Source organism: Dichotomopilus funicola, assembly GCF_033296635.1.
Source record: "Dichotomopilus funicola strain CBS 141.50 unplaced genomic scaffold C8A04scaffold_19, whole genome shotgun sequence".
Lineage (NCBI taxonomy): Eukaryota > Fungi > Ascomycota > Sordariomycetes > Sordariales > Chaetomiaceae > Dichotomopilus > Dichotomopilus funicola.
The window spans coordinates 131722-149424 of NW_026944040.1; the positions used below are offsets into that span (position 1 = coordinate 131722).

The 17703-nt window shown below is 54.4% G+C and overlaps 6 protein-coding genes across 6 annotated transcripts; 3 read left to right on the top strand and 3 right to left on the bottom strand.

Annotated features, from left to right (window-relative positions):
- Positions 1-103: 103 nt before the first annotated feature.
- Positions 104-1344, top strand: C8A04DRAFT_36118 (pyruvate dehydrogenase E1 component subunit beta, mitochondrial; the record flags this gene model as incomplete). Its single annotated transcript, XM_062783410.1, has 2 exons — positions 104-481; positions 586-1344. 2 exons carry the CDS (start codon positions 104-106, stop codon positions 1342-1344), a joined length of 1137 nt encoding a protein of 378 aa, XP_062638350.1.
- Positions 1345-2284: 940 nt separating this feature from the next.
- C8A04DRAFT_11048 (uncharacterized protein) lies at positions 2285-3349 on the bottom strand (the record flags this gene model as incomplete). The annotated part of the gene is made up of 3 exons (XM_062776814.1): positions 2285-2411; positions 2484-2699; positions 2784-3349. 3 exons carry the CDS (start codon positions 3347-3349, stop codon positions 2285-2287), a joined length of 909 nt encoding a protein of 302 aa, XP_062638351.1.
- A 2778-nt stretch (positions 3350-6127) lies between these two features.
- C8A04DRAFT_10981 (glycoside hydrolase) lies at positions 6128-6912 on the top strand (the record flags this gene model as incomplete). Its single annotated transcript, XM_062776788.1, has 2 exons — positions 6128-6778; positions 6841-6912. 2 exons carry the CDS (start codon positions 6128-6130, stop codon positions 6910-6912), a joined length of 723 nt encoding a protein of 240 aa, XP_062638352.1.
- A 992-nt stretch (positions 6913-7904) lies between these two features.
- Positions 7905-8508, bottom strand: C8A04DRAFT_27230 (uncharacterized protein; the record flags this gene model as incomplete). The annotated part of the gene is made up of 2 exons (XM_062780227.1): positions 7905-8348; positions 8455-8508. The coding sequence occupies 2 exons, from the start codon at positions 8506-8508 to the stop codon at positions 7905-7907; spliced, it is 498 nt and encodes a 165-aa protein (XP_062638353.1).
- A 1904-nt stretch (positions 8509-10412) lies between these two features.
- Positions 10413-14272, top strand: C8A04DRAFT_27231 (uncharacterized protein; the record flags this gene model as incomplete). The annotated part of the gene is made up of 5 exons (XM_062780228.1): positions 10413-10667; positions 10770-10973; positions 11084-11149; positions 11251-11350; positions 11460-14272. 5 exons carry the CDS (start codon positions 10413-10415, stop codon positions 14270-14272), a joined length of 3438 nt encoding a protein of 1145 aa, XP_062638354.1.
- A 437-nt stretch (positions 14273-14709) lies between these two features.
- On the bottom strand, positions 14710-16128 carry C8A04DRAFT_27232 (uncharacterized protein; the record flags this gene model as incomplete). The annotated part of the gene is made up of 1 exon (XM_062780229.1): positions 14710-16128. The coding sequence occupies one exon, from the start codon at positions 16126-16128 to the stop codon at positions 14710-14712; it is 1419 nt and encodes a 472-aa protein (XP_062638355.1).
- Positions 16129-17703: the final 1575 nt, after the last annotated feature.

Genomic DNA, 17703 nt, shown 5'->3' on the forward strand with positions numbered 1-17703 from the left:
GTTCGGGCACTTTTCCCCTCCCCACCCGGACTCCGGCCCTGCCTGACGCTCCCCTCCTCCGACCCTTTTCTCCCAACAAACCACCACAAACCATCCATCCACCATGTCACGGTATCTCCGACCAGCGGCACGGCTTGCCGCGACCGCGCGCGCTTCCGCCATCCGCCCTACCGCGCCTTCTTTCTTCCTCTCCAGAGCCGCTGCTGTGCCCAGCGTACAAAAACGGACATATGCCGAAGCGTCCGGCGTCAAGGAGTACACGGTCCGCGATGCCCTCAACGAGGCGCTCGCCGAGGAGCTCGAGGGCAACTCCAAGGTGTTTGTCATGGGCGAGGAAGTCGCCCAATACAACGGCGCATACAAGGTCACCAAGGGCCTGCTCGACCGGTTCGGTGAGAAGCGGGTTATTGACACGCCCATCACGGAGAGCGGCTTCTGTGGTCTGGCTGTCGGCGCTGCCCTCAGTGGGCTGCACCCTGTGGTAGGTTTCTTGGCATCGATACATTTCTCGATGAGCTCAGCGCATGGATCCAGGCTTCGGGAGTTAGACGTCCGGTAGACACTAACCATTCCTTTCACGCGTAGTGCGAGTTCATGACCTTCAACTTCGCCATGCAGGCCATCGACCAAATCGTCAACTCGGCCGCCAAGACCCTCTACATGTCCGGTGGTATCCAGCCATGCAACATCACCTTCCGTGGCCCCAACGGCTTCGCCTCCGGTGTGGCCGCCCAGCACTCGCAAGATTATTCGGCGTGGTACGGCAGCATCCCCGGTCTTAAGGTCGTCTCTCCCTGGTCGGCCGAAGACGCCAAGGGCCTGCTCAAGGCCGCCATCCGCGACCCCAACCCGGTGGTTGTGCTCGAGAACGAGCTGCTGTACGGCCAGTCCTTCCCCATGTCGGAGGCCGCGCAAAAGGACGACTTCGTCCTCCCGTTCGGCAAGGCCAAGATCGAGCGCGCCGGCAAGGACCTGACCATGGTCTCGCTCTCCCGCTGCGTCGGCCAGTCGCTCGTGGCTGCCGAGAACCTCAAGAAGAAGTACGGCGTCGAGGTCGAGGTCATCAACCTGCGCAGCGTCAAGCCGCTTGACATCGAGACCATCGTCAAGTCGGTCAAGAAGACCCACCGCCTCGTGGCCGTTGAGTCCGGCTTCCCCGCTTTCGGTGTCGGCGCCGAGATTCTCGCCCTCACCATGGAGTACGCCTTTGACTACCTTGATGCTCCCGCCCAGCGTGTCACTGGTGCCGATGTCCCGACCCCCTACGCCCAGAAGCTCGAGGAGATGAGCTTCCCCACCGAGGCGCTTATCGAGCAGTACGCTGCCAAGCTTCTCCGTCTCTAAATCGACAGACGGGGTCGTGTGTTTGTGATGGATGCGAGGGAGTCACCACTGGTTATCAATAGACTTTGGGTGTCCTAAAACCGACACGGTGGTAAGGAGGACATGGAGGGGAAAGGGGCTGACTATGGGGGAATGGGATGAGATCATGGAAAACAAGTCAACACCAACCAACCAACCCACTCATCACCCTCGCGCTGCTGATGTGATTCACCAACCGGGGAGAATGTGGAGGACAGAAAAAGTAATCTGCCATCCACGCTTGCCTGTTGTTGTTGTAGCCCAGCCACATCATATTTATTTTTATTGTACTGTGTCTTCTCTTTTGTCCTTGCTAACGAGGGACGTCAAATCGGGGAGGCGGGTTTTGCAAGGCGAAATGTAGGGTTGGTAATAGACAGGCGGTTGGGAAATGCTTTATTCCATGTACTTGTATGTTTTGTCTTCAGAGAGCCATGCCTTCCCCCTCCCATGCGACGCAACTTCAACGTAGCTGTATGAATATCTTCCGCGGGGGCAAGCAAGTAACGCCGGATGCAATACCTCGACTCCGACGGTGTATGCTGCATCTAATCCGTGGAAGCCTTCGTCTTCGTGAATTTCATGATCGTGGACGTCGTTCTTGTGGATAACCTTCGTGTATCGATTCCGCTACTTTCGTTCCGCCATGCTAGCCTTCTCAACGAAGCCGCTATCCGAGATAGATCCCTGTGACACCCTTAAATACCATGCATAAAGCATAAGGCAGTGTCACCAGAGATGTCCGCATCGGGAACTGATGGCGTAGATACAGTACAATACAATACAATACCACCAACGCCCCGGAAATCTGGTCCCATTTCCTTTCCTCCTACCAGTCTTGACCTCCTGTTCCCCCCTCCAACTCAACTCAATGTGGCCCCCTTGGTCAGGCAGAGTAGACATCTACCCTCCATCACACAACCTACTGCACCTTCCCCTCAACGGCACACGGTCCCAAACCAGCAACCGCCTCATGTCCACCTTTGCCCATCCCCCTATGAAAGAACGCGGTCGGTGCCCGGCCTAGGGGGCATATCTCAGGCGGATTGCTGCGAGTCTCGGGGAAATCCTTGGTCACGATGATCTCCGTGCAAGGGGTGAACTTGGAGGTGTCGTCGAACAGCCAGCCCGCGCAGCCGCCGTCGTCGTGCGCGAGACAGGCGGCGCAGCACTCGGCGGCGGAGGCGGCTTGGGCGAAATCGGTGGCGTAGCTGCCGACGTCGGTGCCGACCCAGTTGATGGGGTGCAGGAAGGTGTTATCGTCCTCGCAGTCGATGGTGGTCGGGGGTGGCGTGGGTTTGGTCTGGGGATGGGTTAGTCGGTTGGGTGTAGCTTGCCTTTTGGGGGTTTAGATGTGGTGGGAGTGGTTTAAATTTCTGGAGTTCTTGCTTACGGTTGACTTGGTACTGCTAGTGGATGACATGGTAGTAGTTGATGTGGCCGTCATCGTCGATGTGGTGGATATGCTCATGGACGTAGTGGTGGTCGTGTCAGTTAGAGAGCTGGGAAGGTTAGTGGGCATGTTACTTAGTGTCGGAGGGTCAGGAGGGGGATTCATAGTGAGATCAGACCTGTTGTCGCCTGAAAACTTGTTCATAGCACCCAAAATGGCCACCACGACACCCGTGACGCCGGCGGTACAAAGAATGAAGATTATCCACTGCCATTTGGAGTACCTCTTATACCAGGGCGGGTCGGCAGGCTCAACCCACACACTCTCATGCATAACTAGATCCTTGCTGCCAGCCGTGCCGGGATGAAGCGAAGATCGAGTGTCGGGGTCGGCCGGAGTCCTATTGTTGCCATTGATGCCACCGGTTGTAGTTGCGTCGGCACCTCCGGAGCATATGACCTCGGGGTAAGGGTTCTGGAACGTCTCGGCGTACTGGTAAACCTGGCCAAAGGTCTTGAACGCGGCCGGCGGGGGAGACCTCGGGGCCTGCGACATAGGCCGCGAACGCGGATCACCATCGAAGGTCGACGACATGGTGGTGACAGTCCAGCGGGTCGCTATGCTTTAAATCCTCCTAGCAAACGTCAGTTTTCAATTTCGGATACTCCCGTTGGATTGCGACCCTGCAGCAGCCTTCAATCAAAAAAATCAATCAAAAGCAACGCTCAACGTCCACCACGGGTAGCCGCGTTTCGGTAAGATTCAATCTCCAAGGATATGAAAGTCGATCTTAAGGCAACGTCCAAGTCCCCCTAGCCCAAGGAAAGAAAAAATACCTTACCTTTTGCCTCGTCAAGTAAAGTTGGTTTGTGTTGAGTGGTGACCACTCTCAAAGTGCGTGTCAAAGATCCGCATCTAGAGTCAACGAGCAAGTTGGAATGGTTTGCAACTACCCGTGTACTTTCTTTCAAATGCCTCTCGGCCCTACGCATCAGAAGCAGCGGGAAGCGGGCAGTGGCAGGTCTCAAGCTCTGACACGCATGCGAGAAACAAAGGTGTTTCCACGTCGCCGGGGCAGTCACTCAAAAACGATCGCAACAGAACGCCGAGCCACAGCATCGATTCCGGCCGCTTCCGCTCGTTTCAGGGCCATTGAAGGCGGGGATTATGGTCTGACTTGTGGCACAATAGCAAGACTAGACGGAAGTTACACTGTCACCCGCAGCTTCCTGATCCATTCACTCTCTTGAACGAAGAGGTGATTAAGAACCGTCATCATCGAGTCTCTGGGTTAGCTTATTCAGTGTTTGGAGCCACGACATTGTGAGCTATGGAACACAGATCGGTGTGAAAGAAAGCCGATAAGGTGTTGAAGGATGCGGGTACTAATGCGGAAACACTGTAAAGGACCGTCCCTGTCTCAGGCAAAAGCATTGAGGGGAACCTCATGGGGCAAACAGTAAGGTGCCTAGGGTTGCGACTTCCCTTCTGTTCCCACAACCATTCAAGTTTCACACAGTGGCAACGTGGAAAAGCGGCTTAGCAGGGCAGGCGCAACCGGCCTAGGGTGATCCGATGAGCTCTAGTCATCAAGAGCTAGAATTAAGATTCTGCCCCGCATTTCCGGTTTTGATTTTATCTTCGTCGTCTACGTGCGACCTCAATTGAGTTGTTGTGTTGTTTGAATCGTTGAGTCGTTGAGTCGTCGAACATCTGGTCAAGCTTGGCTTCGAATACCTTCGGTTCCCTTAGCAACAGGGATGCCCCTGAATCACCGGCAACATATCAACAAAGGGGCCGGATGCCCCTTTTTCGAAGCGGAAGTCGAGGTATGTTGGCCGCTCCGGTTTGTTTCCGGGTCTCGGTTCCACGCATTGCGGCTCGCGCGGGGGTGCAACCGAACAGAAGCGAACCGCTTGAGCTTTGATGTGACGGATGATGGATGACGTTCTTCAAGCGGTGCTGCGCGCGGCACTGAAATTTCCTCCTGCAGGCGCAAACCAACGGAGGAGGCCAAATCCAAGTTCCGGCTTGCTTCTCCTGCCAAGATTAGTGGCTGCAGGAGCCGTCGTCGGCAAACCCGGTGCCGGCCACTTTCCGGAACCGCCAACCCGGGTGCTCCCAAGACTGATGAACATCTCCCGAACTATCTTTTTTTGGCCCTGCCGAGCGTTGTAAGATCAGCGCTTCTCGGCTTCTCCGCCAAGACAAAATGGAGAAGGCCCGAACGGCGTTGGATCGACGCCAACTCTTGCCTCCTCGGGCCACGGAGGTTCGGCCCAAAAGTCCGCTGTTCTCCAGTTTCCCCAGTTGTCCAAACGTACGCGACAAATGCGAACAACACGAGGCCCCCTAAGTTCTCTCAATTCTGTGCGAGATCAACAGCTCCATATGGCCAGCCTGCATCTCAAGGCCTCAGCCGGCCAGTGTCAGTCGTCGTTGAAGTCGTATCTTAGACGGCCAGCCAAGGAATTTCGGCACGGCAGCCAAGCCAGATGACGACAAATTAATTTTCTTCGAACATTCTTCAAAGTCTCGAAGCCTGGGTGTTGGGAAACTTGGCACAGCCTGCAATTTATTTCGCCTTTTAACCTGAATAACCCGCACTATGCCATTGGTGGCTCGTCCTGGCCTCCCCCGTCTGACCCTTTCGACGACATCCCCTGTCAAGCCAAGCGCGCAGGCGGCAGGCCAAGCCCAATCAACCTGGTTTCGAACCTTCCCCATACCCCACAACTCCTGTGCTCCCCCAATCTGGCCTTGGCAATGAACAGCCGCATCGCCGCGATGTCGTCCTCCCCGTGGGGGAACGGTCATCGGCTTGCTGGAACTAGCCCTGCTCGGAGTCTTGGCCGTCCGTTCCGCCCGTTTGTTCGTGTGCTTGAACCTGGAAATAACTTCCAACATCTTTCCTTGGAGGATGGTTTGTCGATCACTGCCATGAGTCGACAACTTCTTGCTCGCCCCTGGCGGTCCGCAAGCCGCTTTGCTGGGCGAGAAGAGTGGCTGTCCAGATGGCCGATATCCGTGCCATGGCACCCAACGTCTTCTTTTGGAAACCAAGTTAACGTTATGAATGATTCCGTCGAGGGATCGACACCAACCCCCGTCCCATCCCCTTGACCCCTCCATGATCATGCCCATGACCTTGACCATGACCATGACAAGGACGCGCGCAGGATCAAAAGTGCGAGGGCTTTGAAGCAGCAACCTTCCCGCCTGGGGAACGGCGCGGAGGCTCCGATCGAGTATAAGAGAACATGTTCACCCTCCCCTTTTGTTCCTGAGCTTCTTGTGTTTTCGTCCTGCAGCTCAGTTCGCATCTTTGAGTAGTCAACCCCCTCAAAAAGCTCCTCAGCAGCATCATTCAAAATGCGTTTTGACGCCACCACCATCCTGGCCCTTGCGCCGCTCGTCGCCGGCCACGGCGCTGTCGTCAGCTACACCATCGACGGCACCGTCTACCCCGGCTACACCGGCTTCTCCCCGGACTCCAGCCCCGACACCATCCAGTTCCAGTGGCCCGACTACAACCCCACGCTGGAGGTGACCGACGAGAAGATGCGCTGCAACGGCGGCACCAGCGCCGAGCTCAGCGCCCCCATCGCGGCCGGCAGCAACATCACGGCCACCTGGGGCCAGTGGACCCACTCCCAGGGCCCCGTCATGGTGTGGATGTTCAAGTGCGACGGCGACTTCGGTTCGTCGTGCACGGGTGAGGGCAAGGGCTGGTTCAAGATCGACCAGATGGGCCTGACCTCCGGCACCGACCTCAACTCTAACAACTGGGCCACTGACATCGTCGTCAAGACCCTCGAGTGGAGCAGCAAGGTCCCCACCAACCTCGCCCCTGGCAACTACCTCATCCGCCACGAGCTGCTCGCTCTCCACCAGGCCAACACCCCGCAGTTCTACGCTGAGTGCGCCCAGGTCGTTGTGTCCGGCAGCGGCTCGGACAGCGTGCCTTCTGACTACCTCTACGAGATCCCCGTCTATGCGCCCCAGGACGACCCGGGTATCACTGTACGTTTTCCCCTCTATCCCACCCATCTACACACTACAGTTGAACTAACAACCTTTATCAGGTCGACATCTACCAGGGCGGTCTTACCAGCTATACCTGCCCCGGCGGCGAGGTCTGGAGCGGCTTCCAGTAAATGGAGCAGCAGGAGACAGTCATTGGCGATGATGTCGGAGGCACGGGATATCCTATTATGACTGTACATATGTCTTAACAGTCTTCTCATTTCTTTTGCAGTCACTGCATGGCCGGCGCGTGGTTTTGGGAACTTGGATGGGGGCTCTGATACACTGGATGGGTGGGCGGTTCCATAGTCCTGTTGGTGGTGGGCAAGCCGATAAAGGTTTTAGCCTGTTGTGCTTTTGCCCGGTGGGCTACAGTCATTATGAATGAATGATTGATGGGTGCCAACAAATAGCTGGTTTTGCGTCGTCTCGTGCTGTTAAAACTGTGCCTTCCCCCTGTATCGTTGCACGATACGGCCCGTGATGTAAAGGTTGTCTTTATTTGAGGGTTGTCACATCCAATTTCGGGTTCAGCATGTAAGCCCTTCATCTTTCTTGCAACTTCCTCAGTGGTGCTGGTCAACATGGCTTCTACACGGGTAATCAGTCGTTCAACTTCTTGTTACTTTTCTATGTGGGTTTAGCAAATAATTAATATGGTGCAAGCCGGTATCGAATTACCTCCTGATTATTCCCGACTCTACGAGGATGGATAGATGATGTACAGATTAAATTAAATTGCTCACTTTCTATTACCCCCCCCCCCTTCTCCTTACCTGACATGTTTGTTTGTCTTGACTGATTTTGTGGCTGATACTTACCACTCCGCAGTCCAACTTTCACGGTGGTTCCTCTGCCTCATGGAGGGAGCATGGAGCACAACCAGCCGACTTCTGTTTGTGTCTAATACAGTTTAAGTTATCATTGAGTGTAAATAAAATAATGCGACTCTCGACAAGTCAATCCCTAAATTTGGTGAATTATTTTTATACATTTCAAAGTCTTAAGGTTTTGAGCAAAGACATCCTCTACTCTTGAAGTATCATTTCACCTCCTCGCTGGTTGAAAGGGAGCAGGCAAATTAAAACCCATCAATGCTTTTGACCGGTCTGAGAAGCTTCTCCTAGTCAATACCAAGTCTGGTGCCCAGGGCCTTAATCTCACTGACTTTTCCGACCACCTCTGCGCCACCCCTGACCCCACATCCATGAAGGGGAGCGGACCGAGTCCTATGTCCTCGCAGGGGATCCAGCACGACGCTCGTGCGATCGTCAAAAGGGTCGTCCCTATCCACCCTTACGATGTACCCCCCCGCCATAATAACTGCAGCCTCCGCCGGGAGTAGAGAAAATTTCTTATCGGTCTGCGTGCCTGCTTTGGCAGCCAAGACGTCGAAATTTATGGTCTCGAGCTTCGCATTCCGGGTATGCGCGGCGTTGAGGACCCAACCAACGGTGTCGGCTTCGCGGGTCTGGTAGAATTCGCCCTCCTTGATGCCCTCGACGGTGTAGTAGAAGGCTGTGAGGCCGTCTTCTTGTTGGGCTAGCTGCAGGTGGCGTTTTCGAAACTTGACGACGTGCGGTCGCAAAGAGTGCTGTCAGCTCACGGGTTGCCAGTCGTGGCCTGGGGATTCCTCGGGCTAAGTGCTAAATAACTCTAAACCTTGTGCTTACACTCAATCCCCGCAGGCGCTCCAAAGCCTGACGTTCCAATTCCTCGCTCGCCATCGTGAAGGGTTGATAGGGGTAAGCTTTGAGAGCAGAGAGACGTTGGACGTTTTTCGATGACAGGTCGTCTGAAGAATCCCTCAAGTGCCTGAAGGTGACGAGAGCTCAGTTGGCGAGGGCTCCGATAATGTGGTTAAGGCGGACACAACAATCTTTGGTCTCAATGCCCAAGTACCCTCAATACAAGCTTGGGTGCTCACCAGCCATTTTACTCAAAGAAGATTAACCTCCGTCCTGCTGGGGCCACCTGAGTTGGTTGGCTATCTGCGCGTCTAACCTGTTTGCCTTATTCTTATGCCCTTCGGCTTAAATGCAGTCAATCATGTGGTATTTTGTGGGAATTTACCAAAGGCTGTTGCACCCCCTTCCCTGAAATGTCTGAATTGTGCATTCCTTCACGGTTCTGGTAACTTGTCCTCGCTAGTCTCACCCTGTGACACGGAGGTTGTTTCCTTCTGCGAAGAATATGAGAATGTTGGCATGAGAGTGATCGTCAACATCCATACTGGACCCATAATACCCTGACGAGCTAATCGATTATTGTCCAACCGAAACGGCAAGAGATCAAAAGGGACCAAATCTCAACGCAGCGGTATTCGTGCTTGCATCGAATTGTGCGAGTCAGTGTATGAATTATATGATTCTCGCTTTTAGGAAGGAGCACCCGAGAGTCCGTGATCGGGATCATGACCTCTCATTGAAACTTCCTATTACCTCAGTTAAACTTTATGATTTGATTTTACCCCAAAGACCGGAATTAATAGCATGCAACTTCACAAATCTCTGCTGGCCTCTGTGCTTGAGTGGCGTTGTTGGGTAGCATTGCGTCAGTCGAATATCTCGGACTCTCAGAGTGGCCAGGGTTGCAGCCGTGGGGATTTCGACCCAAATTGCCAGCCTTGTGTGTTCCAGATTTAATTATACAATCAACCGACCGAACCGCTTCAAAATTCGCGAGCTTCGCTTAAGTTGAGCCGCACCCCCTCATTTCTTCTCAACGTTAGACAGCCATTGGTCGGATTTCGTTGTTGTTGACTTGTCGTCCATGCGACCTTCATTTGAGCCGCATTTAGGTTACGATCAAGCATAGCGGCCCGTCTGTCAAGGAGAGGAGTGGTGATGTGGCCAAATCAAACCAAATGCACGGTCCTTGAGATCAGCAATAATCAAGGTTAGGCAGAGACAACGAAGGAGAAGGCTCGTTGATATCTCCACGCTGTGCCAACCAAAGTTGACCCCCAATAAAAGGGCTGGGCCGGTTGAGGGTGTGGATAGAATGGGTACGAGGAGAGTTATTACATATTGGGATGGACTGTATGTCACTTGGTAAACCAGTTGGGGCCACCATTGTCACTGTCATGGGATCGCCGATCGACCATACTTAGCTGCCTGCAGATTCCTTTTTTACCGGGTCAGATACGCAAAGCTGCTCGGGCCGGCCACTTGTTGATCGACTGCTGACGAGTTGATGTGTAGTGTACCCAATCATGTTGCCTGGGTCTCGCACACCTCTGGGTTGACTTGCTTGGGTTCAGGTTGGATGTCGTTGGGGACTTTTCAGGCTCAATATTCTCCACGGAAAGAGCGGGAGTTGAGCTGTCTTCATCGGTTTTATTGGCAAGCAACCGAGCGTGGTGCATCGAGACTGTGTGGTGAGGAAGCGAGTGGGAGAATGAGGGGAAGAAAGAGAATAGAGCAGAGAGAGAAGCAGGGGTGGGGGCAAGGTAAGGGGGCGAGAGGAGGGGAGGGAGGTTTGGCTCAAGGCGTGTATAAGAGGGTGCAAGTTCCCTACTAAATCCTAGACTCGAACAACAGCAGGTCGAAAGTGCTCAGCGCATCCGAAATCCTGACCGAGGACTGGTTCCGAATCTCCTTTTTTTCTTTCGATCTTAGTTCAAGACAACATGTCTCCCTCCGAGTCACCTCCGGACCCAAGTTCAAGGGCGCAGGTCGATTCTCAGAACCTGGATTCGGGTTCGAGTGGGACCAACGCAGAAGAATCTTTAATTGCTATTCCCCAGTTTCAGCGCGTGGAACCCGACAGCAACGAGCCTCTCTCGGGATACTATTACAAGGTTGAACTTGGAGAGTTGAATAAAGCCAATTTCAGAACGGCAAGCGATAACGTGACAGAAGTATCAACCTGTCTTGATTGCGAGGTACGTGTCTGGTTCTTGGAGGACACATCATGGTGAAACCAACTTGGCCCCCTCCACCTTGCTCAGTTCGCATCGTGAATAGCTTAATCTAACTCTCTGTAGTTGTGGACCAAGCCGTACTCCGATATCATCCAACGCCTCACCGGTATTCAACTCATCACCAAATCTCGCGACCAGGGATGGGTCAGCGAGCCATGGCAGGGCAATTGGACGTGGTTCGAGGTTTGTCTCGTCGATGAGGAGAAAAACGAAGAACGCCGTTGGATGAGTCATGAGAATGCGTTCTTGACCAATTCCACACTCTGGGTGAGTGACAGCGTCTCAGAACTGAGAGCATACAACCCTTCTATTCACGGCTGTCATACCCACCAAAAATCTCTTAAGCTGACAGCCTGGCTCTCGTCACTCGCACACAGCGCGATGGAACGACGTTTGGTCCCCAACATGAGTTGCTGCGGTTACTCAAGGAATCGCCCCTTCAGGTAAGCAGGCAGGCGCCCTCGGGTTGGCATTTAAAGAAAACACGGAAGACAAAAAAGAAAAAAGGGTGGGAAGGTTGCTGACTTTGGTTCCGTCATGACAGCACAAAAGATTACGGGTTCAAGCAGGGAGGTGTTTTGATGGGTGGGCAATTCCCGCATGTCAGGGGTTCTTGATTTTCAACATTGGTTGCGAAACGGCGTGTAAGTGCAAATATCTCTAGTCACCCACCCAGTTGATTATTCCAAACCTCTCCGACTCGGACCCGGAGATCATTATTGTGATCCTCTGCTTACAAAAGCACAACTATAGTCAACCGGGAGTCAGCTCTGAGAGATCTGGGACAGGCCACATACCGTCCCATAACGGTTGCTGGGCGCGCCATCAGGATTACCAACGACAGTATCCTCCAGCGAGGGCCCGCCGTGAAGGTCACATACAAACAGGTTGCCCAAAGGGAACAAGTTTCCGCTCCATATATCCCCCGGAACACGCTACAGGCGGTGTCAGAGACGCCAACCCAAGTTCTCATTTACCATGTCACTAGCTCGGTCGAGCTATTGAACATCGTGGGGACGGACTTCAACCGTGTGCTGGTGGTGATTGATGCACCTCACTTGCTTGAGGACTACGGGGATGACGGTTACTTTTCGTGGGATAAAGCCGTCGAGGAGCTCTCAAAAGTGGCGAAGCAGGAGACCTTTAAAATCTTCCGCAAGTTCCATGTTGTCATCCGGTTGGGCAACGAGGGCGCGATTTACCGATCCCCAGCTTCCCACCCCTCCGGCAATCGACAAATTCTGATTTTTGACGCTCATAACTCCCAAGGTCATTTCCTCCGGCGCGGTCTCCGCCAAACACCCAACAAGGCCGTTCTTGAGGGCAAATTCCGAGATGCCTACCTAGCGGGCCTGGCTGCGTCGCTGTCGGCGGAATCTACCACATCCCTGGAAGAACTCTGTGGAATTCAGGTCAGAGAGGCTGTCATGGTTGCCATTCGCTGGTCTCAGCGGTATGCAGTCCAGGCGGCCACCGCGACTGGAACCTCACCCGCACTCCCGGCTAGATGGCAAAGCCTAGAACACGACGTTGCTGGTGACTCTGTCCTCATCCCTGTTGACCTGCCCGGAGATGTGGCTGCCGGTAACGACTCTCTGGTCTTTGAGGCCCTGCCTTATCGCCCCATCAAACACGCCGCACGGGATATTGTGAGGAAAGGCCGGGAGGCGGTCCTGTCTCTAGTGCCAACAGCTCGCTTCAAGGCTCTCGCGACAGCCGACCGGTTTGAAATCGAAGGATTCCGCAAGATTGCCCGTGATATACAGGGTTATGTCAACGGCGAGACGACGAGACCGGCGCCGCTCTCCATTGCCGTGTTTGGCCAGCCCGGCTCAGGCAAGTCCTTCGGCATCGAGCAGGTCATCTTGTCGGTCATGGAAGAGTCTGGGAAAATGGGAGAGGTGGAAATGCTCAAATTCGATCTCTCACAATTCCAACGATCCGCGGACTTCCAAGTCGCCTTCGAGACCATCCGTGACTGCTCGATCCGGGGCAAGCGGCCCGTTGTGTTTTTTGACGAGTTTGACAGCACCTTCAACCACCAGCCTCTCTACTGGGTCCAACATCTCCTCGAGCCCATCGAGAAGGGAACCTGGAAGAACAAAGCTAAGGTCGAATGCCGACTGGACAATGGCATCTACGTCTTCATCGGGGGTACGGCCAAAACGATGAAGGAATTCAAGTCCCCAGATGAGCCTGCTGCCCCTTCGAGCACTGCACCGTTAGCTAGGGAGGCCACGAGAGAAGAAGGAATAAACGAGGACCAAACGGCCCCCGAGGCACACTCAGAACCCTCGGAGGACCCGGATTCCTCAGATTCACCGGAGGACACGGGGTCAGAAGGTGTGCCTAAAGACTGCAAAGCACTGGAAAGCTTTCTCTACAACAAACTACGGCGGCCAAGGGACGCTGACGGCAACCCGGCGAGGGACGACCCCGATGACAGGAGTTTTTACTTCAAGATGTCCTCCGACAAGACATACACCGAGCTTACCGATTTCTTCTACAAAATTCGGGAGCGGACGTTCTCCGGCAAACCCCCAGTCGTTTTTTTGGAGGGCTTTGACACGGACCTGAGTACCTCGAGTCACGGCGACGACAATACCCAGCCAGCCGGATGGTTCGATTGGCTCAAATCTTTCTTTTACAGTGACGACAAGACACGGCGGACCGAACGGTTAGGTTGGCTCAAATATTTCTTAGCTCCCATGCAAGACGGTGCTTTCATGGACGGAGGGCATTCTAGACCTCTCGGCCGCGCTATCTTCGTCTTCATCGGTGGAGAATCCGGCGAGATCCAGGCGTTTCTTGACCGTCTAGACAGCCAAGAGAACGGCCAACACCAAGATGCCGCAGCAGCAGTCTTCCGCAAGGCGAAAGGCCCGGATTTCATGAGTCGGCTACAGGGTTATGTCACGGAAAACACGGAACACAATGACTACGACTGCCTCAAGACGGTGATTCAGAGGTACCAGGATGGCGGCAAGGCAAAACCTCTCTCCTTGGGCTTCTTCCGAAAGCGCACGCGCCCTGTTCCCACCCCGAGTACCGAGGAGGGCCAGGATTCGGAGCAACCCCAGGACAAGGAGAGGCAGCGGGATATACGAAGCCGGTTTGAGGGCGCTATCAAGGGCCGGTTCGTTAATATCTTGGGGCCTGACCAGGTGGTGGGCCAAGAGGACAAGATGTATGTGTTGCGCCGTGCGATCTTGCTCCGGTCGATGATAGACCGGTTGCCGAAGAAGCTCAACATCCGCCCCAGCGACGAAGTCCTGAACGCTCTTTTGGATATACCCCGCTTCCACCACGGCGCTCGTTCGCTAGAGGCGATCCTCTCCATGAGCAGGCTCGTCGTCCGCACGGACGGCCCACCCCGCCAGGAGCCCGAGCCTCCCTTGACGGACGCGGAGAAAATGCAGCTGAAATTGCACGTCAACTGGAAGGAACTTGGAGCGCTGTTGGAGAGGGGTCCTGTGCCCAAAGAGGTTGCTCAAGACAGCGAGCACTGGCGCGCCGCCGAGATGATGTGGCACCGGATGAGGTTCAGCGGCCCGGTAAAACCATAGGCACGGCCGAGAAGTGAGAAAAACAAAGGGGGGTGAGAGGGATGAAAGGGTTGACATTTCTGAGACAAACTGAGTTGATTAACAGGTTCTTAAGCATGTAGCGGAGTGAAAAATTAGAGTTTAGAAGAATTTTGGTCCGGATTAGCCGAGGAAACCGTCTCATTGTGTTTTCAACCATCTTGTTGATCACATTGTCCGTTGTTTTGGCAAGATTGCTTTCAACCGTGCTATCAATCCCTTTGTTAACCGCATCGTTAGACACCTGCAAGATTGCTTCAAATCAAGGGTTAAATTTGACACTCTGCTATCAACCTCCCAGAGAAACATCTCTAAATAAACCGCCAACCAAAACAAACCACGAGCCTAGGAGGGTATCCAAAAACAACAGCATACCAACGCCCACTTCTTCATACCATCCACCACCCTCCCAAGATCCATTACGCCTGCCCCTCAGCACCCCCGGCCAAACCCTTCCTCCTAGCCTCATTAATCGCCTTCAACTTGGCCGTCCCAAGGCCCGCAACACCCTCTTTCTGGTTATCCCCCAACCACGGCTTCTTCGAGTCACCCAGGATACTCCCAGCCAGGAAATACACCACCAGCCCGATAATGATCAGCACAAACGCAATAGGATACATCCAATGCACAACATAACCAAACACCCGCGTGCCAATGATGACACCCCAGAAGTTCGCCGTCAGCAGATTGACATCAAACACCGCCGCGCTGCCCATCCGCAGAATCAGCGGCGCCACCGAATAAAACAGACACAGACACAGCGTATACCCAATCAACCACCCCGCCACCTGCGCATTCCACGTCGCGCCCTCAAACGAGTGCCGATCAAAGATACCCGCCTGCACACCGTTGATGCAAACCCCAAAGATCCCCAAGAACGACAGCACCTCATACACCGGCCGCTTACTCACAAACCACTCCTCAAACACGTTGCTGACACCATACAGCGTAGCTCCCAGCAGGGCGAACAAATCCCCCTTGAGCATGTTGGGACCCGCGCCGCCGTTGGAACCCGTGATATGGTCGCTGGCAAGCAGCAGGCCCATGCCGCCGCAGCAGAGCAGGATGCCGAGGATCTGCAGGGGGCGGTAGCGCACGCGCAGCAGGAAGAAGGACAGCAGCACGACGCAGACGATAGACCAGAAGTTGATGAGTTGGGCGGAGAGGATGTTGGTGTAGCCATAGGCGAGGACGGTGAAGTAGTTGCCTTCGACGTCGAGGAAGGAGAGGATGAAGTATTTCCAGCCGTCGCGGAGGACGATGCGGAACCACTTGCGGGGGCCGTAGTGGTAGAGGGTGAGGGGGAGCCAGATGAGGACGAGGAGGGCGTAGTTGAAGAGGGTTTGGAAGGCGGGGATGTTGGTGTTGACGCTGACGAGGAAGCTGGTGAAGGTGTTGGTTGCTGTGATGCAGAGCGAGAGGATCTGGCCGATCGCGATGATCACCCAGAAGTCGACGGTTAGGAGGTACGAGTACCAGTGCACGTTGCGGGCCTCTAGCTGCGAGAGGCCGGCCTCGACGGCGGCGGCTTCGGCCTCGGCATCGGGGGAGTGGGACGAAGAGGACGAGGCCGCGGAGCCGTGTTGGTTGATGGTGGTATCCTTGTTGGCCTCACTGGGATACTTGGTGATGACGGCCTCGCCGGCCGCCGTGGGCTGGGCTTCGGGTTCGCCAGCAGCCATTGCTCTGGTGTCGGCGTGGTTCTCGTGGTGATCGTCGTCGTCGTCGGTGCGCAACGATTGGTACCCCTGATTATCTGAAGACGATACCGGTCCGAGATCAAGTGCCGCGAATAAGCGGTCGAAGATAGATTCTTGGTATTTGGTTCCCGTAGACATCCAAAAAGTTGGCTCAAATCGCGTGTCGATAACCAACACCGCGGTGAACGGGTTTGTAAACGCTGCGTCGTTTCACGCACGTTCGAGTCTTTCTTACGTCTCCTCTAGCAAGCGCAAAGACTGAAGTCGCTTGCTACCCTACGCTTGTCGTCGGGCTCGGCACATACAGTCATGCGCCGATGAAATGGTCGATTTGCGTGGCGCCGATTCGAAGTTGAACATAGAGCAGGAAGGTTTCAAGTGAGGGAGGTGATGGAATTCCTTCACCAATGAGACCGACGCCGTTTTGTCCCTCGCGAGTTGACGATCCGGCAGGTGAGCGGGGGTCTTCGAGGAGAAAAGGGCAGGGTTCGAGACAGGACGCGGGAAGAACTACAAGTCAAATGCTTAAAGCCCAATAATTACGTGGTAAGGTTGAGCAGGTGATGTGATGGTTAGGTTTGGGGCGCGTTTCAATTGCCTGTGGCTGTAGAAATGCGCGGCTGAAAATACTGAAAGGAAAAAAGTCTGCAGTAACGTCAATGCTAGCGTTGCGGGGATGCAACCAGCTCGAGAACTCACCGAGGCCTCAAAAAGGCCCCCAACGCCTTGCCAGGTTGCTTTAGCGTGGTTCGAGCCCGCCCCCGGCCACGGGGGTTTATTCGCTTGTGCGAACGGAGCCGGGGTTCATCTCCGGGGGCCTTGCCGGCTGCCGGGCTTCGCACGTGGCTCTGCTTCTTTTCTTCCCGCTCCAAACCCGAAGATGCATCGATACGCTCTTGATCTGCACGGTTCCGAGAGGCTGATGAATGCTGCATGGTTGATGCAGCATTTTGACAGAGACAATCGCGTCGCTGAAGACCCCTCCGCTGCAGCCCGACCCAAGGTCCGGGGGTTCCATGTCAGTGATAACGTTTGTTATCCAGAACCCCTTTTGGGCGACTTGCGCGCCAAGACCCCACGCAGTTCCTGCGCGAATTAACGTTACGCAAAAACAATCCGTCTGGGAACTTTTCTTGTGTTGAAGGTCTTGCGAAGACTCAAGGATCCAGTTTGAGGTGCGATAACCAGCCTTGCTACGGAACCAAGGGAAAATAAAAATAGAAATAAATTGCTCGACGAGAAGGCCATCAACTTCCTAAACGGTCTATCGTTTTTCTCGAACGCATGGTTGTTGGGCTCTAACTCAACGACTGTGTTTGCGAATGGTCGTTTCGCGGCCCGTCCCGCAATGCGCCAACCCTGAACCTCATGCTTTGTCAGCAAGTTTGCTTGAAACAGTGAGGCAACTACCACGAAGTCGATGACAGCAACTCTGTTTCCTCTTTCTCTTTTTTTTGTTGGCCTGTTGTCAACGTTGTTCGCTCGCGAGACAACTGTCCGACACCCAACTGGTGTTACTCTCAAAATCCGGCCATTGCGACATCGAGTGTCGGGCAACGTCGGCTGGCCCATCACGGAGGACTTGTGTTACGAGGGCTGATATCGAATATTTGGCCCAGCAAGAAATGTTGGCAGACCAGTAACATGAAATACGGTGACAGTTGGGGGGAGGCCGAGTCCCGAGCGCCTGGCTCAGTCAGACACGCAGATTCG